The sequence below is a fragment of the Balaenoptera musculus genome, chromosome 2 (genome assembly GCF_009873245.2).
Source record: "Balaenoptera musculus isolate JJ_BM4_2016_0621 chromosome 2, mBalMus1.pri.v3, whole genome shotgun sequence".
Lineage (NCBI taxonomy): Eukaryota > Metazoa > Chordata > Mammalia > Artiodactyla > Balaenopteridae > Balaenoptera > Balaenoptera musculus.
In genome coordinates, this window is record NC_045786.1 from 84,198,089 (window position 1) to 84,213,739 (window position 15,651).

The 15,651-nt window shown below is 42.9% G+C and overlaps 1 protein-coding gene across 1 annotated transcript in view; it reads left to right on the forward strand.

The window, feature by feature from the left end:
- Window positions 1-15,651, forward strand: part of FBN1 (fibrillin 1) — a 252,818-nt gene that overhangs the window by 119,758 nt on the left and 117,409 nt on the right. Inside the window, exons 9-11 of the mRNA XM_036841971.1 lie at window positions 4,372-4,497; window positions 10,145-10,303; window positions 15,151-15,330. Coding sequence (XP_036697866.1) covers window positions 4,372-4,497; window positions 10,145-10,303; window positions 15,151-15,330 — 465 coding nt within the window. The remainder of the gene's footprint in view (window positions 1-4,371; window positions 4,498-10,144; window positions 10,304-15,150; window positions 15,331-15,651) is intronic.

Genomic DNA, 15,651 nt, shown 5'->3' on the forward strand with positions numbered 1-15,651 from the left:
ACACTGTGTGATGCAAAGGACTTTTTAAAAATGTAACTCTTAAGTCTAGTCTCTCCCTATTATGTAAGCCAAAAAAACCTTAAGACTTCCCTTTTCTAAAATAATGGCCTATTTATCTGATGGTTACTTGCTATCAGGGACTCTTATCCTGCCAGACACCAAGGAGAATTCCTGGGGCTACTTAACCCATTGCTATCTTGGGGCTCCATCCTCTGCAGTTTGGTGCAGGCCCTGATTCACTGTTCAAGGTCACCAGCTCCTATCCAATTGCTGAACAGAATCTCTGTGGTATAGGCACAAGAGCCCTGGGAATCAGGTAGACCTGGGCCGAACCCTGGCAATGTCCCTCATCCTCTGTGTGATCTTGGACAAGTCAGTTACCAGCTCTGAGTTACATCAACTTTCAAATGAGGAGATTGAACACGATGATATCTGGGAGTTCTTTCCAGTTCTGCAATCAGGCCTCCATCTCCACATTTCTCACTGTTTCTCAGTTGGGATCGGACAGCTGGGGCTACATGGATAAGAAACCATGCAAACTGGCATGCGTGGTGTGACTATAAACTGGTAATAATAAGGCTGATGTTTTTTTCGACCTGACTTGAAGTATCAGCTTGTTTGTTTTTTAGTCACGTATTTTACATTGGATTTCAGGTGTCTAATAAAGCAATAATAATAATCTCACAGGTTCAGTGGCATTTATAATTATTAGTATCACATATTGCTTTTTAACAGCTGCCACAATTTTTGGTTGATTTTTTTCTCACTTTGTTAGCGATCTAGACAGTCAGGTTAGCTGGTTTCCCCCTTCTCTCAGTCATGTCAACATCCATGATCTTGGATGGAGCTCCTGGAGAGCTGGGTGTCCCGGCGATGCCTGTCCCAGAACTGGGACCCGGCTCTATCCCATCTGCCCTCCACAGTCCTTCCTCCCCTCCTGCTAGAGGAGCCCCAGGTTAGGGAAGAGGCCAAGGGATGGGAAGAATGCCTGGAGAGAGCAGATGAGACAGAGGGACAAGAAGGAAGAAGAAGAACAAAGGACAGGGCAGCAAATCAGGAGGGAAGGGACCTACCATTTGTGTGTCTTCTTAGGTCCACAGCAAGAAGCCAGTGAGGCCACGGGCATAGCTACTTCCAGCAGCTCTGTCCTGCCCCAGGGAAACAGGGGGAAGTGTTCAGAGCACAAAAGTAGCTCTTCCCAGCCAAGTTCTACACCCCACCAGCCTCCTCGAACGGATTTACTTTTACAGCTGGCATTTGATACAGACTGACTTACAGGAACGCTGAGAAATCCACTGATCTCAAATTCTCTCCTGTGTAGGATCCCTGACATTCTATTAAAAGGTGATAAACACAGTGTGCTAAGAGCCTGGAAAAATAATAGATTAGTATGAATGAGTTTCAGAGTGTAAGTGATTTTGTGATTGAAATGCTTTATTCCAGACTTTTATTGTCAGGGACTCCCACCACGGCCTGCTCGTGAAATCAGAACTCGCTTCCCTTGCTAGGAAGTGATGGGACTGAGAAGCGGGGTGGTTCAGGAAACTAGAAGGGCCCTAGACATAGAAAGGGAAAGGGTGTGTCACTGAGGAGAGGACATTGAAGGGGCCATTTAATAAGTTCCTTCAAATTGAACAATTTGGCCTGGTACTTTTAGCTTTATCTGTGTGACAAGTAGGGAGGTGCACTCTACGTTGTGTTTCCTGACCTGCTGACCTTTGAAGGTGTGCACCCTAAGTGGAAACCCTGCCCCTTCCTCCTACCCAGCCTGTGGCAGTTGAAGACTTGGTTTTAACATCACTTTATACACGAACCTCTTTGCTCTTGTTTCAGGTTTTACATGTGCCAGTTTTCTGAAGGCCTCAGTGGAATGCAAAAGCTGTGCCTAGGCACTGGAATTATAGAAATCAGGTTCTACGATCATACCTACAGTGTGAGGGTTAGATGAGTTGACACACATAAAGCATTTAGACAATGCCTGGCACTCAGTACATATTAATTCTTCTTCTTCTTCTTCTTGTTATCTTCAGTAAAGGGTCCAAATCTAATGTAGCCAGCACGTGAAAGATGTTTCCTCCACACTGCCAAAGTTAATCCTTGTTTTTATTTTTATTTTTTTTAAATTAATTAATTTATTTTTGGCTGTGTTGGGTCTTTGTTGTTACGCGCGGGCTTTCTCTAGTTGCGGCGAGCAGGGGCTACCCTTCGTGGCGGTGCGCGTGCTTCTCATTGCGGTGGTTTCTCTTGTTGCGGAGCACGGGCTCTAGACGCGCAGGCTTCAGTAGTTGTGGCTCGCAGGCTTAGTTGCTCCGCGGCATGTGGGATCTTCCCGGACCAGGGCACCAACCCGTGTCCCCTGCATTGGCAGGCAGATTCTTAACCACTGCGCCACCAGGGAAGTCCCAGATTCTTGTTTTTAAATAACTTTTTTTTCTGATATATGCTGTCACTTAAATAACCTCTTTGGATATCGATGTCTACTAAGTGGCCTTAAAAAGGATGACAGCAGTCATTTATACAAACAAGTAGAAAAATGTTTCTTTCAGTAGACTCTGTCTGCTCACATGATTTTTGATAAGCATCATGTGACTTAGACATTAACTTTTAGGGACATTTTGAGAAAGGTGCATTTGTGTTAATACCTTTGTGTTATGGTTATAACCTCCTCTCTCGTTAGATGAGGTTGTCAGATCCTCTAGGCTCTTTGATATACTTGTTTGGCTTTTTGTTGGTTTTAGGTAGTAGTGTGGCTGGTAAATACAGAAGGATCGATGTTAAAGAACTGCCTTAAAATGAGCCTTGAGAGTATGGTTAGATTAAGGTTATGCCAGTTGTAGACCCTTAGGCTCTGTCCTCGGCTGTTTCTCTGCCTGACTTTCACTGACTCCACAGTGACGTTTACATCTGTCGGAGTAGAATATGCACCTTTCCCTTACACAACTTCACAAGGACGATCTGTCTGGGTTAACACTGACCCTAACATAAGCGGTGACATATTGCTCGGTTTCGCCTCTAGCCTAGCCTAGAAGAATGGGGGTTTTGCTTTTAAAAAGGTTAAACTGCGTGGAAACAGTGTCACTGCTGTCTTTTTGACTAACAGGGTGAACTAGAGTCAGAAGACACTTGAACTCTATTTTGGCCCACTTAGAACTCTATTTTGTTTTTTACCAGTGAAGAGCAGTACTTTAACTAGAGAAGAAAAGTTCTTATTTTCAAACTACCCACACTGGCAGCCTGGCCATTGCAACGGTTCCAGGAGGCTTAGGTCAGACCGTCCCTCTCCCTGGGTCAGTGCAGAAAGCCCCACTTGTCTTAGGGAAGAGGCCACATAGATACCTTGGGCCCTGAGTTCACTTTTAACCTAAGCAGGACATTCTCAGTTTCTTCTCTCCCCACACTGGTGCCACATCTGTCCACAACTGCCAGTGTCTGACTGTGGCTCTTGAAAAGGTCTCCTTGAAGGAAATGGTCTGATTTGTCTAAGTGACTTTGACTGCTTCCCTAAGGAGACCCAGTGGCCTCAGGCCCTGAGGACTAACCACAACTCTGACCTCAGCCGACCCCACAGGGAATTAGGGAATTGGAGTGGTTTTCAGAGTTGTACCCTTTGGGGCGAGATGACCAGACCATTATCCTTCCTCCACAATCAGTCGGTGGATGTGGGCGCCTGGGAAGGTTGTAACCCCGGGTGAGGCAGCTCTCGGCTGCTCAAGTGGTCCCTGAAGGGGCTGAGAGCTGGAGGTCATCTCCTGACAGCACTCCCAGATCTGGGACAACAAGTCATTTCCTGAAGGGGGATTTGGATGAAGCATCTCAGGGTCCACCACAATTCACTCTCTGAACCCAGAGAAAACCATCGTAGTGGCAGTTTGGGAGCCCCTGAGAATACCAAGTTAGCCACGTCTTGGTCAGCAGTCAGACCACGTGGTCTTCTCTGTAGGATTTCAGTATCTGTGGAAAATCAGATGGAAAACAAATGCAGGAAGTGATGCAGAATATACAGTGAATAGAAAGGGGGCTTAACTCAATGCGCAAAACACGAGGAGAAAAGGGAAAACAAAATTTTAAACAAAATATTTGGAATATTAGCAGGCTGTAGGGACTTGAAACAACAGTACAGTTTTAGATTTTAAAGGCAGAATTTCTTTCATTTTGCTCTAATCTTTCAAATTTGGTAAATTCCTTGGGTAAACCTGTCTTGAGAGAAGAAACACCCATTCTTTGAATTAACTATTTTATAGGCAGCTTTTATTCTCTAAAGATCACTGTTTCTGGGAACATGATTTGATGAGTGTTACCTCTGAAATCTTGTAATGATGAACGGTTTTATACTGTGTTCTACAAATACTGAAACTGTTCTTTTCATTCCAGATATTGATGAATGCAGCACTATTCCTGGAATCTGTGACGGGGGCGAATGTACAAACACAGTCAGCAGTTACTTTTGCAAATGTCCCCCTGGTTTTTACACCTCTCCAGATGGTACCAGATGCATAGGTAGGTGTAATTATAAACAGCATGCACAGTTTATGTAAATCAGTTCCATAATGGACATCATTCTAAGGGAGACATAAAATTCGTTAAGGGAGACATATAATTTCTCACTTGAGGTAAAATGTGCTTTTATGGAAATCTGTTAAGTAGTTGACCACGCTCTTGAAGAACAGAGGCAACTGTGGTCTTGTTTTGGGATTTTTGCCTCCCATAAAGAGATGATCCAGGAGACCCTACAGATAAACTCAGTCTAAAATTAACTTTGCAGTTATGTGACCGTCAGACCTTGAAGCCATCTTTGACTCCTCTCTCTCTTTACCCCCACCCTCAGTCATTTCCCAGGACCTATGTTAATTTAGATCTGAAATTTTGCAATAATCTTTTAATTGCTCTCCCTGCTTCCTGGCTTCCCTACAATCCATCTTGTCAGATTTATCTTCCTAAAATGGTGCTTTGATTAAATAACTCTCTTGCTCAAACACCTCTGGTAGTTTTCCATTAGGATTTGGAAATTAGTGGTTTTCAGTCTATATCCCATGGAATCTTCAGGTGCTGCAAAGCCCTCTAGGGCTGCTAGGGTTGGAGAGGGGGACAGGGCAAAGGGGGAGGCTGAGTGGAAAGGGTTCCTGCCTTCCCCTCCCCCTTCATACACACATGCCAGGCAATTTTGCTTTTATCTGGGTGGGTGTTAGGCTTCCATCTGGGTGGGTGTTAGTTAGGCTATCCATATTTTGCTATTACAAAATATCAATTAAATAAGAGGTTCTGTTGTTCAAAAACATAGATCTGACAATTGCTGGATTTAATGGTTGCTAAGAGTTCCTTCAAAGTCCAGTGTTCTAGAATAAAGTTCAAGTTCAAAAATGGACAGCCCGATAGAGAAGGAGCTTCACTCTGTGACCCCTCCCAACCTTGCTGATTTCTCAGCACAGTAACTGCTTCTCACCCCCAAACAGGCCATTCACAGCAATTGCTTCATTCATGTTGCACCACTCAGAACACATTCCCCAATGCAAGCCTCCTTTCACACTCCTACTCAGGTTCTCTATCTTTGAAGGTGTCCCAGATCAGCTTACCTGAAAGCAGTTCCCCCCCCCGAACCTAAGGATATCTTATTAGAAATGGTTTTATAGGGAAATTCTGTGTTTCTGTATGTTTTTATCTCACTAATTAAGTTGTAATTCTCCTTAGAGAACAGTAACTGCTATCCTTATATTCCTGGTGGTTCTCAGCACAATTCCTTGCATGTAGTAGGCACTCAGTAAGCATGTGTTGACTATCAAAATAACTAATCCCTTATTAATAGGACCAAGCTGGGGAGCCTATGGCAGAAGGCCTCGGAGGAAAGTGAAGTCTATCTTTTGATGTTTGTTTCTGGCCCGTAGTTTCAAAGACATGCAGCTTCACATCCTCACCACAGGCCATGAATTTCAGACCAAGACAGAATTGCACTTGAAATTCTGAATTCCTTTTTAGTTAGTCACACATAATAAAAGCTGAGGGCAGTCTCTCCGTTGACATTTGAATAAGTACAACTCATGAGGGAAACATATCTGGACTTTTCCTTAGAAGCAATGGTCGGTGGTGCCCGGATTGCCTGATTTTCCAGAATCTGTCCATAGATCTTGGAACTGCAGTGAAAGGATGGCAAGTGCAGTTCATGTAGCTCCTTTTTCTCCCCAAACTGTCCCAATTAACACATGACCTCCAGTGGATATGCCTAGCAGAAGTCCTTTCCTGGCCAGATAATAGGTAGATTTTTTTTTTTAACCTTCAAAGAGAGCCCCAAACAGCATTCAAATGATTAATCCTTTTAACACATTTACATATCAGAAAGTTGACATTTTTAAAGTTCTTTCCTTTTTACCTAATATATCCACGCTAACTTTTTACAAAAGAAGGGAACTAAGATTCCTGGGTCACCTCCTCGGTGTGAGGTATTTTATGGAAATTATCTGACTTAATGTTCAAAACAGTACTGTAGATGGGAAGAAGCTGAGGTTTGGGAAGTTTAGATAAATAATTTGCTCCAGTTGTTTAAGCAGTTAATAAGTGAGGGAGCTGGGATTCCAACTTGGGCTGAGTCTACAGTCCGGACTCCGCCCATTGCTTCCTCCCAATGACCATCGGATGCAGTAAACGTTCTCTTGCCATACCCCTAGGCAAGCACTCTTCCTCCTTCCTTGGAACTTTATGATACCCATAATTAGCAACTTACATAAAGTGATCCCAATGACATTTCTGCCTTCCCTACTGCTGCTGTTTCCTGCCATGGTAAACCACAGAGACCCCCAAAATTATCCCCAGTGGCAAGAAAATATGTATAGTCTCCAACTTTTAAACAAACCCAAGGTTTGTTGGCAAGTTGGTTATTTGGAATTAGTGAATCTAACCAATAGGAAACCCCACGTGTAGATAGTGGTATGTGGTATCTTCCTTATACATCTCTTTTAACCATGACATTCGAACTGTTACCTTCTGTTACCGCATTCTGCGACTCTCTCACCAGTTCTAACACTGCCTTTGTCGCGTAAGCGCTGGTAGAATTATTGCATTTTATTTTTGGTTTTGTGATCTTCATTTGGCACTTTATAATACTTTGTGTAAGGCTGTCTTTTCATAGTAGTGTGTTCTGTCTCATCAATTCCCAGGAGTCTTAGAGATGTCTGGTACCTAGCTTGGGCCTCACAGCTCCTAGCTCCTAGTTGGCCCCAACAATGTTAGTGATTGGTTAGGGGAGACCTGCTGACAGGCTAGGATGACCTGCAAACACCTATTGATATTTAATCCATCATATATTTGTTTCGATGTAATGTGATTTCTGGGTCCTGAGAGTAAGGCCAAGTGATTCAGAAGTGGAGAAAGGAAGAAAGTTTCTTACTCCTCTTCTGCCAGATGTCTTGGCCAGGGCAGATTTAAAATAGATGAAGGTGTCTAAGGTTTCTCCAACCTTCATTTACCTCCTCCAAGTCTTACCATGCTTCTCCCTCAGCTCCCATAGATCTTCAGATTACTTTAAAGCCACCCCTTACCCTCTATGCAAAGCGATCCAGCGCCAGATGATTTCCTTTCCACTTCCTTTGGCACTACCATCTGATGACATGGAAGACTTCAGGCTGGCGTGCCCAAGGGTCAATTCCTCTGAATGGTTCCTGCTTTTCACAACTCTTCCCACTGGTTTTCTTTACAATTTTAAGTTGTGTAAATGTGTGTATTCTTAACAAAAGCTCTCCTGCAAAAAAAAAAAAAAAAAAAAAAAAAAATTGTAAAATGATTATTGTATATGCAGGTGCCATTTATAAATCAGGAACTGCCAGCAACGCAAATGTGGCTGGTTAATTCTTCCAGTCCTACCATTCACCATTTTGTTCAAGAGTCTCCGACCCATTGATTTATCATATAAGTCAGCCAGCTGGGCAGTAAAATAATATCATAGATAATTTGCAAAATAATAGACATAAGGCCATTAAGAGCTTGCTGTTGGCAGCTGTGGGTCCCAGTTTTGCTCTGAAAGATGGCCCACACTGAAAATTGTACATACAAATTTTGGTCAAGTGTTTATACTGGGTTTTGACCACCAAATTCATTTGAAGCTGGGATATAAGCCAGTTTTGAACATCTCTTCCCATTCTTAACAGCCTTTGGTTTCCATGCCCCAATATTAATCCTGGGGTATATGAAGTATTAGTGTCTTTAAGGCAAAGCAAATTAGGAAGCAGGAAGTTCTGTTTCTCCCCCTTCTGCACAGGGGAGGTGCCACCCATGTCTCCACAGAGCATTCTTTGTCTGCGCTTCCCTCTCCAGCCATTTACCCTGGACCAGGCTGGAGTAAAACTTGTTCTGCCTCTTTGCTGAGACTATTAGTCTGACCAGAGGTGCAGGAACTGGGACCACAGAAAATTTCTGGAAAGCACACTTATACTTGCTAGTGGTTTAAAGTACTTTTTAGAAATAATCTCATATCCTTTAAAGCTGGCCCATAATTTTCTTTTATAGTTTGTCTAGGTTTGATGTAGCCATCTTCACTCGACATTAATAATTTATTGCATTTTTATTTATTTATTTTGTTTATTTATTTATTTTTATATTTATTTTTGGCTGTGTTGGGTCTTCGTTTCTCTGCGAGGGCTTTCTCTAGTTGCAGCAAGCGGAGGCCACTCTTCATCGCGGTGCGCGGGCCTCTCGCTATCGCGGCCTCTCTTGTTGAGGAGCACAGGCTCCAGACGCGCAGGCTCAGTAGTTGTGGCGCACGGGCCTAGTTGCTCCGCGGCATGTGGGATCCTCCCAGACCAGGGCTCGAACCCGTGTCCCCTGCATTGGCAGGCAGACTCTCAACCACTGCGCCACCAGGGGAAGCCCCCTCGACATTAATAATTTAAATGTTTCTAAGTCAGCCTTGGTTTTTTCATTTTATTTCATTTTATTAATTTATTGCAACCTTCAAGATTTTAAGGCTTTGTGTTTTTGAGAATGATGTAGATGAAAACAGTGATAGGGATGACCCTCTCTGATCAAATGATGGTTAATATGCAGACTTACAGGAAACATGAGGACAGACTTTTGACTACAAACAAATTCTTCACCTTACAAAAGGATTTCCCAGTTATATTCCTTCAAATGACAAGCATATTCAAAATACTAGTTACATTTCAAAACTTATTTTATAGGAACTGTACAGAAATACATTTTACTTAAAGAGAGATACACCCGTAACATATGACAGTTAGATCAAGGGGTTCTGTACTTGGCTGCCTACCTCCTGTATTCCACCGCATGACCTCAAAGGCTCATGAAGCAGTTAGGTTTCTCCTTTGTCATGGGCTCTTTTCTGGTAACCCAGAGTTGTACTTCAGTGTGTCAGTGTTGTCACGACAGTCAGACATGATGTAACCCAATAAAAGTGATATATAGAAATGTCTTCCCCTGTTGCTTTGAGAAGATACCGCTCTGCCACAAAAACAAAGTTCCTTCAAGAAGTATTGTATCCTATAGCACTAAGAACTTGCAATCATGTACATTTTGAACTTGTAAAGAATTAGTGCCTTATCAAATCTGTTAGGGCCCCAGGGCAAAAGGAAACTTCGATGAAGGAGCAGTGGATCTGACTGCAAAATGGCTCGTTCCTTTAAAAAAAAAACAAATCTCACACGTCTGACTCACGGTTTCAGACTGAAAAATGAGAAAGGTCTTTTAGAGATGTAACCTACAGTGCAGACTTCATGTTGTTTTAAAATAGATTTATATCAATATTTGCCTAAAGTGGCTCAAATTAGGTCGTTTGAAACCAAGGACAACACAGTCTCCCTTCAGTATAGAGACATGTCTCTAGACCTAATTAACCGTTACCGCCAGTGATTTTCTCCTTCTCTCTTTTCCTATGACCCATATGGTTGTAATCATTTGTTCCCACCTTGGGGACGGAATGTGGGACTTGGGCCAAGTGCACCAGCTCACAGGGGCAAAAGGTGTGAGATGGAGGGATTTCTGCCTGAGCGCTATTCCCGAGTGGCGCTCACAGCTTACCTTCCAGGGCTGAGTGTCACCTCATCCTGCTTGAGCCCCACTGGGAAACGTGGAGGTGCTGGGGCAAAAGAGAGTCGTTTTACCTTTGATCTCAGTGATGTGTGTGGCGGTTTCTTTGTCCTCTCAGATGTTCGCCCAGGATACTGTTACACGGCTCTGGCAAACGGGCGCTGTTCTAACCAGCTGCCGCAGTCCATCACCAAGATGCAGTGCTGCTGTGACGTCGGCCGGTGCTGGTCTCCGGGGGTCACTGTCGCCCCCGAAATGTGTCCCATCAGAGCAACGGGTAAGAGCCCTTCCATTTATCCACAGAGTATCTCTGCTCAACCCCCCCGGGAGCCCAGGGGCAATGTACGTGCTGCAGATTTAGTGGCAACCCGGGTAAGCGAATGACATTCCAGAAAATAAAAGAGATGGCCTTCAGGGAAATTTCCCCAGGTAATGAACAGGGGAAATACAGAGGTCCATACACATGACACTGTTGGCAGGTACTGTATCTTACTTAGCTTGCGTATTACCACTGGGTAGCAACCTGACCAGTCAGAAGAACTGGTTCCTTCCTAGTCTCCTGCATTTCTTTTGTCTCTCTGTATTTCTTTTGTCTCCTCTAAAGCTCAGCAGAATAAAACTCAACTCCCTCAGAGCCTTTCAGGTGAGTTATTCGGGATACACATTTCCTCCTTCCGTAACGTTTGACCCTCTCCTCTTCTTGGTTGCCAAGTCCTGTTGATTTTTTTTTCTTTTCGATTTCTCTTTTCTGTCATATTCATTTCCACCTAAAGCTCATTTTCTTTCATCTGCACTATTGCAGTAGCCTCCTAACTGGTCTTTGTGAAATCCACAGCTGCCACGTAACATTTCCCAAAGCCTAACTCATCTGAAATTCAGTTTTAAAAAATTGTGTCTGGGGAAAAAGTAGAGAAAGGTGTCCAGAAAATTTTTCGCAGGATGAACTCAGGCAATATCCAGTGGTCCAAGTCACTCCATTTCTTGAAAATAAAATTTTACTACTTTACTACTATTTTACTTGAAAATAAAATTTTACTATTTAGAGTCCCCAAATCTGATCCCCGTTCATCTTTTAATTCTTGTTCTTTATAGTAGCTTTATTTTCTAATTAAATTATGCAATCCAGCTTTCCTTGAACCCAGTCGGAGCATTTCTAAACTCAAATATTCTTTTTTCTCCAAACTTCTCCCCAGTTCAGGTCCTTACTCCCTACTCCCCACCCCTGCTACCTCTGCCTGTTATTTGCCCTCTTGTTGGTTGAGATTCCTCTCAAATATGACCTAATCCCTGCACATCCCAAGACCACCACTGCTGAAAGTTCTGCCTTCTTGCTCAGTGCTCTAGGTTTGTACTGTCGCTGTGATACAGATCCCATCTGCTCAGGTTTGTGCCTCTGTGTGTTCATATACAGCTTTTTTACTAGTTAATAAATCTCATTAGGGGGTTTCAGTCATCATTATAGTGCCTTATTCCTTCTAATTTTTTAACACTTCTCTGGTACTTAGCGAGAACTTGCTGATGGGAGGCATTCACGGAGAGCGTACGACTTACTAGGTGACGTCTTTCCCACCAGTTCTAAGTAAAACTTGGGGTAGTAACTTCTTCTCAATCTGGTTCCTGAAAAGTATGTTTAAATCAGGAAATTTTAGGGGAGAACATCAAGATGCGGATGGATGAATGCAGAGCTAATGAAATACTTCAGAGTGTGCTATTCACAGAATATGAATGCCCCATTATCATGGGTTATAGACCTGCTCACGGATGTTATTTTTAAATTTCTATTTATGACTGAGAATTATGTGTGTGGATTAAAGAAGCAAGAAAATCTTTCAGTAAATTTTAACATATAACAAGTCATATATTTTGCCATATATTTTGACTGTCTCTGGCCTAAAAATATAAGGCACCCTTCTTAGTTCACTAGGGGGACCATTTAGTCGGTCACTGTTTAGAAGCACATGACTTTCTACTAAGACATACAGCTTGGATACCAGGAGAATCACTTTTTAAATGTATATGTTAACTTAGGAATCAGCCGCATTGATGTGGATTCTTTCCTACGTTGAGACCTTGAATAGAAGAGGGAGGACCAGAGTAGGCTTAGGTGCTGAAGACCTACTTTGGGACTCATGGGGCAGAAGGCCGGGTTCCCCTATGTAGCTTTGCGGGGAGCTGCTCTCCCAAAGGGTACCACTGAAAGATGCACAACCCTGAGACAGGCCCAGAGCAGAGCAGATGGATAGAGCAAACTAATTTGCAGGTAGGTGTGTTTATTTGTTCAAATGTTCCAGTACCAGTACTACAGAGCTCTGGGTTCTTAACTTATGGAGAGTGATGACATAGGAAGGATGATTTCAGATTGGTCAGCTTTTCACTTTAAAAAAAAAATCAGTATCATCTCCAGGTTAAATGGAGATAGGAAAGTTGGACATCAGTTGAACAAAATCAGCCCCAGCTTGCTGATTCTGAATGTAAAGGGGCTCAACGGAAAGTTATTAAGCTGAAGAAAGTAGGAAAAAGTACAGAACCCAGCCTGATACACTTTCATGGAGAGGTTGAGATGAATTTAATGGCATGCTTAAAATAATATACCCACCTAGTTAGCAGAAATGCTGATAAGCTATCCAACTTCTTTTATAGAAATCCTAAAAGACTAAAAAAAAAGGTTGATTGGTGCTTGGAAGCTAATAAGTACAATTGCCATTCAGTTAAATCCAACATAGTTAATAAATTCCTCCTCTGTGCAGTTTTCCAGGTGAGGCTGAGAGTGGGATTTCGTCATGAGTTAGACACGATCCTTGACTTCAGAGACTGCACAGTCTTAGTGGTAGAGAGTTGGTAGAAAGCAGGTAGCCAGGAAATGATGGGTATGGCACATCCAGGTGATAATTCTATAAGGAAGATCACTGTGGTTTGACAACAGGGACTGTAGCATCCTGATTCAGGGAAGCATAAACAATATATAAATCCTTTCCAAATACAGTCAAGTACTACAGAATCTTTGTGGGTTGAAATTCCAGATAAACAATGCAGTAGTAGAATTCTCTGAAAACATAAACTTAACCTGAGTTGGAAATGTCAAATATGATTGAAAAAGTTTTAGTAATGGACCAGAAAAAAACAACAAGGTACATGGTAGCTAGGTATGTTTAGCCAAATGTAAATGGACAGAATGTCCCAGGAGGTTGAAATATGAATACATTTCAGTACGACATATCACTGTGTCATAGAATAAGCCAGATTCTAGTCCACAAGGAAAATAAAAATACTAGCCTAATTTCTATTAATGGATGAAGCTAGTATAGAAAGTACCTATGGGAGAATCCCTGTGTGACAGAGGTAATAAAATAATCAACATTCTGGAAAGAGGGAAAAAAGAAATTTAAAAAATGATATAGTTTACTTATAGAAGGGAACTATGACAAAATATGGCTATTTGTAGGAAACATGAAAATGAGTGGTTAAGTAAATACATTTCTCGACACCTGAATACTGCTTAAAAAGACCTGTTTGGAAGCCTCCCTCCCCTGAAATATGTCACAAATCTAAACATGATTTATTCTAATAAAGAACTGGTATTGTGAAAAGTAGGAGTCAGTCTGTATGGGCAATTATAGGGAAAACAGTTGACTAAGTCAGAGTGTACTAGTTTGGGGGATCATTCTGCAGCATTAACACCAGACTCACCAGCCCCTGGTATTCCTTCTGCCCCATGGGCTGCTTCTTCTTTGTCACTTTGTTGTCTTTTACAAATAGGTGTTCCTCAGGGCTCTGTCTCCTTACTCCCATCTCTTCACTTTCCACACCTTCCTTATGTGAGCTCATCCGTCCCCATGGCTTTAAATGACGCCTATCTACTGATAACCCCAAAACTTAGCAGCAGCCCTGACTTCTTCTCTAGGCTTCAAACTCTCTCTTTTTTTTTTATAACTCTATGAAATGCATACAATGACTCCTCCCATTTTATTTATTTATTTATTTATTTATTTATTTATTTATTTATTTTTGGCTGTGTTGGGTCTTCGTTTCTGTGCAAGGGCTTTCTCTAGTTGTGGCAAGCGGGAGCCACTCTTCATCGTGGTGCATGGGCCTCTCACTATCGCGGCCTCTCTTGTTGCGGAGCACAGGCTCCAGACGCGCAGGCTCAGTAATTGTGGCTCACGGGCTCAGTTGCTCTGCAGCATGTGGGATCTTCCCAGACCAGGGATCGAACCCGTGTCCCCTGCATTGGCAGGCAGACTCTCAACCACTGCGCCACCAGGGAAGCCCCAAACTCTCTTTTAAAACTGCTTTGTGACATCTCCATGTGGATGTCTGATATCTCAAAATTCATATGCTCAACGTAGAGCTTTTACCCACCAAACCTGCTCCCATCACAGTGTTTCCCATCTCAGCAAACGGCACCAATGTCTACCCTGTTGCTCAACTGGAAAACTAGAAGTCATTCTTGATTTCCTATTCCCTCAGCTCTGACATTTACTCCTTCCCCAAACATAGCCCATTCATCTCGAAAATAATCTTCAAATGTGTTTACTTCTGTCCAGTTCCATCACTGGCTCCCTTGTCCAGCCATCCTTGTCTTGCCCTTGGTCTTCTGTGGCAGTCTTACCTCCCTCCAGTACAGTCTCCAAATGCCAGTGAGAATGATCTTCTGAAAATGTTCATCTGATCATGTCCCACCCCTGCAGAAGACTACCAGTGACTTCCCAAGGCATGTAAAATAAAATCCAAGCACTAAAAAGTGTGCTGTTTAGAGTCCTGTGGGATCCACAGGTGGAAAGACTGGGTGGAGATCATGGCATTTTATTCTATTCTTCCTTGAGGTGAATTTTGACATAGGTAAAGACTTCCTAGGTTTTAGGAGGGACATGTGGTACACACTCTGGGGAGTTTGTTTCCAGTTTTGAGTTATTGTTCCAGTCTGGTTGCTGCTGTAGGTTTTAGGAATGCTGGCTTGGGAAAATAGCCAAGTCAGTTGGCTTTTTTCCTTTTCTCCAATTGACCTACGTGGTTTGATGATCAATTTTATTCAAAATTTCTTTACAAAATAAGGATGACTTCCATGGGCCTATGGCATATGCTACCGCTCAGCTGTTGTGTTGTGTTTTGTGTTTTTTTTTCCAGAGGATTTCAACAAGCTGTGCTCTGTCCCTATTGTAATTCCCGAGAGGCCAGGATATCCTTCCCCACCCCTTGGCCCCATTCCTCCAGTTCACGCTGTTCCTCCTGGCTTTCCTCCTGGACCTCAAATTACAGTCCCTCGACCGCCAGTGGAGTATCCATATCCATCTCGGGAACCACCAAGTAAGAGCTCAAAAGTCATCTAATTACGGTTCTTGCATTAATCAGGTTAACTTTTCTTTTTTTTTTTTAAATCTAAGATCTTTGCTTCCACTCTTTTTATTTTTTTTAATTTATTTTTATTTTTGGCTGTGTTGGGTCTTCGTCTCTGTGCGAGGGCTTTCTCTAGCTGCGGCAAGCGGGGGCCACTCTTCATCGCGGTGCGCGGGCCTCTCACTATCGCGGCCTCTCTTGTTGCGGAGCACAGGCTCCAGACGCGCAGGCTCAGTAGTTGTGGCTCACGGGCCCAATTGCTCCGCGGCATGTGGGATCCTCCCAGACCAG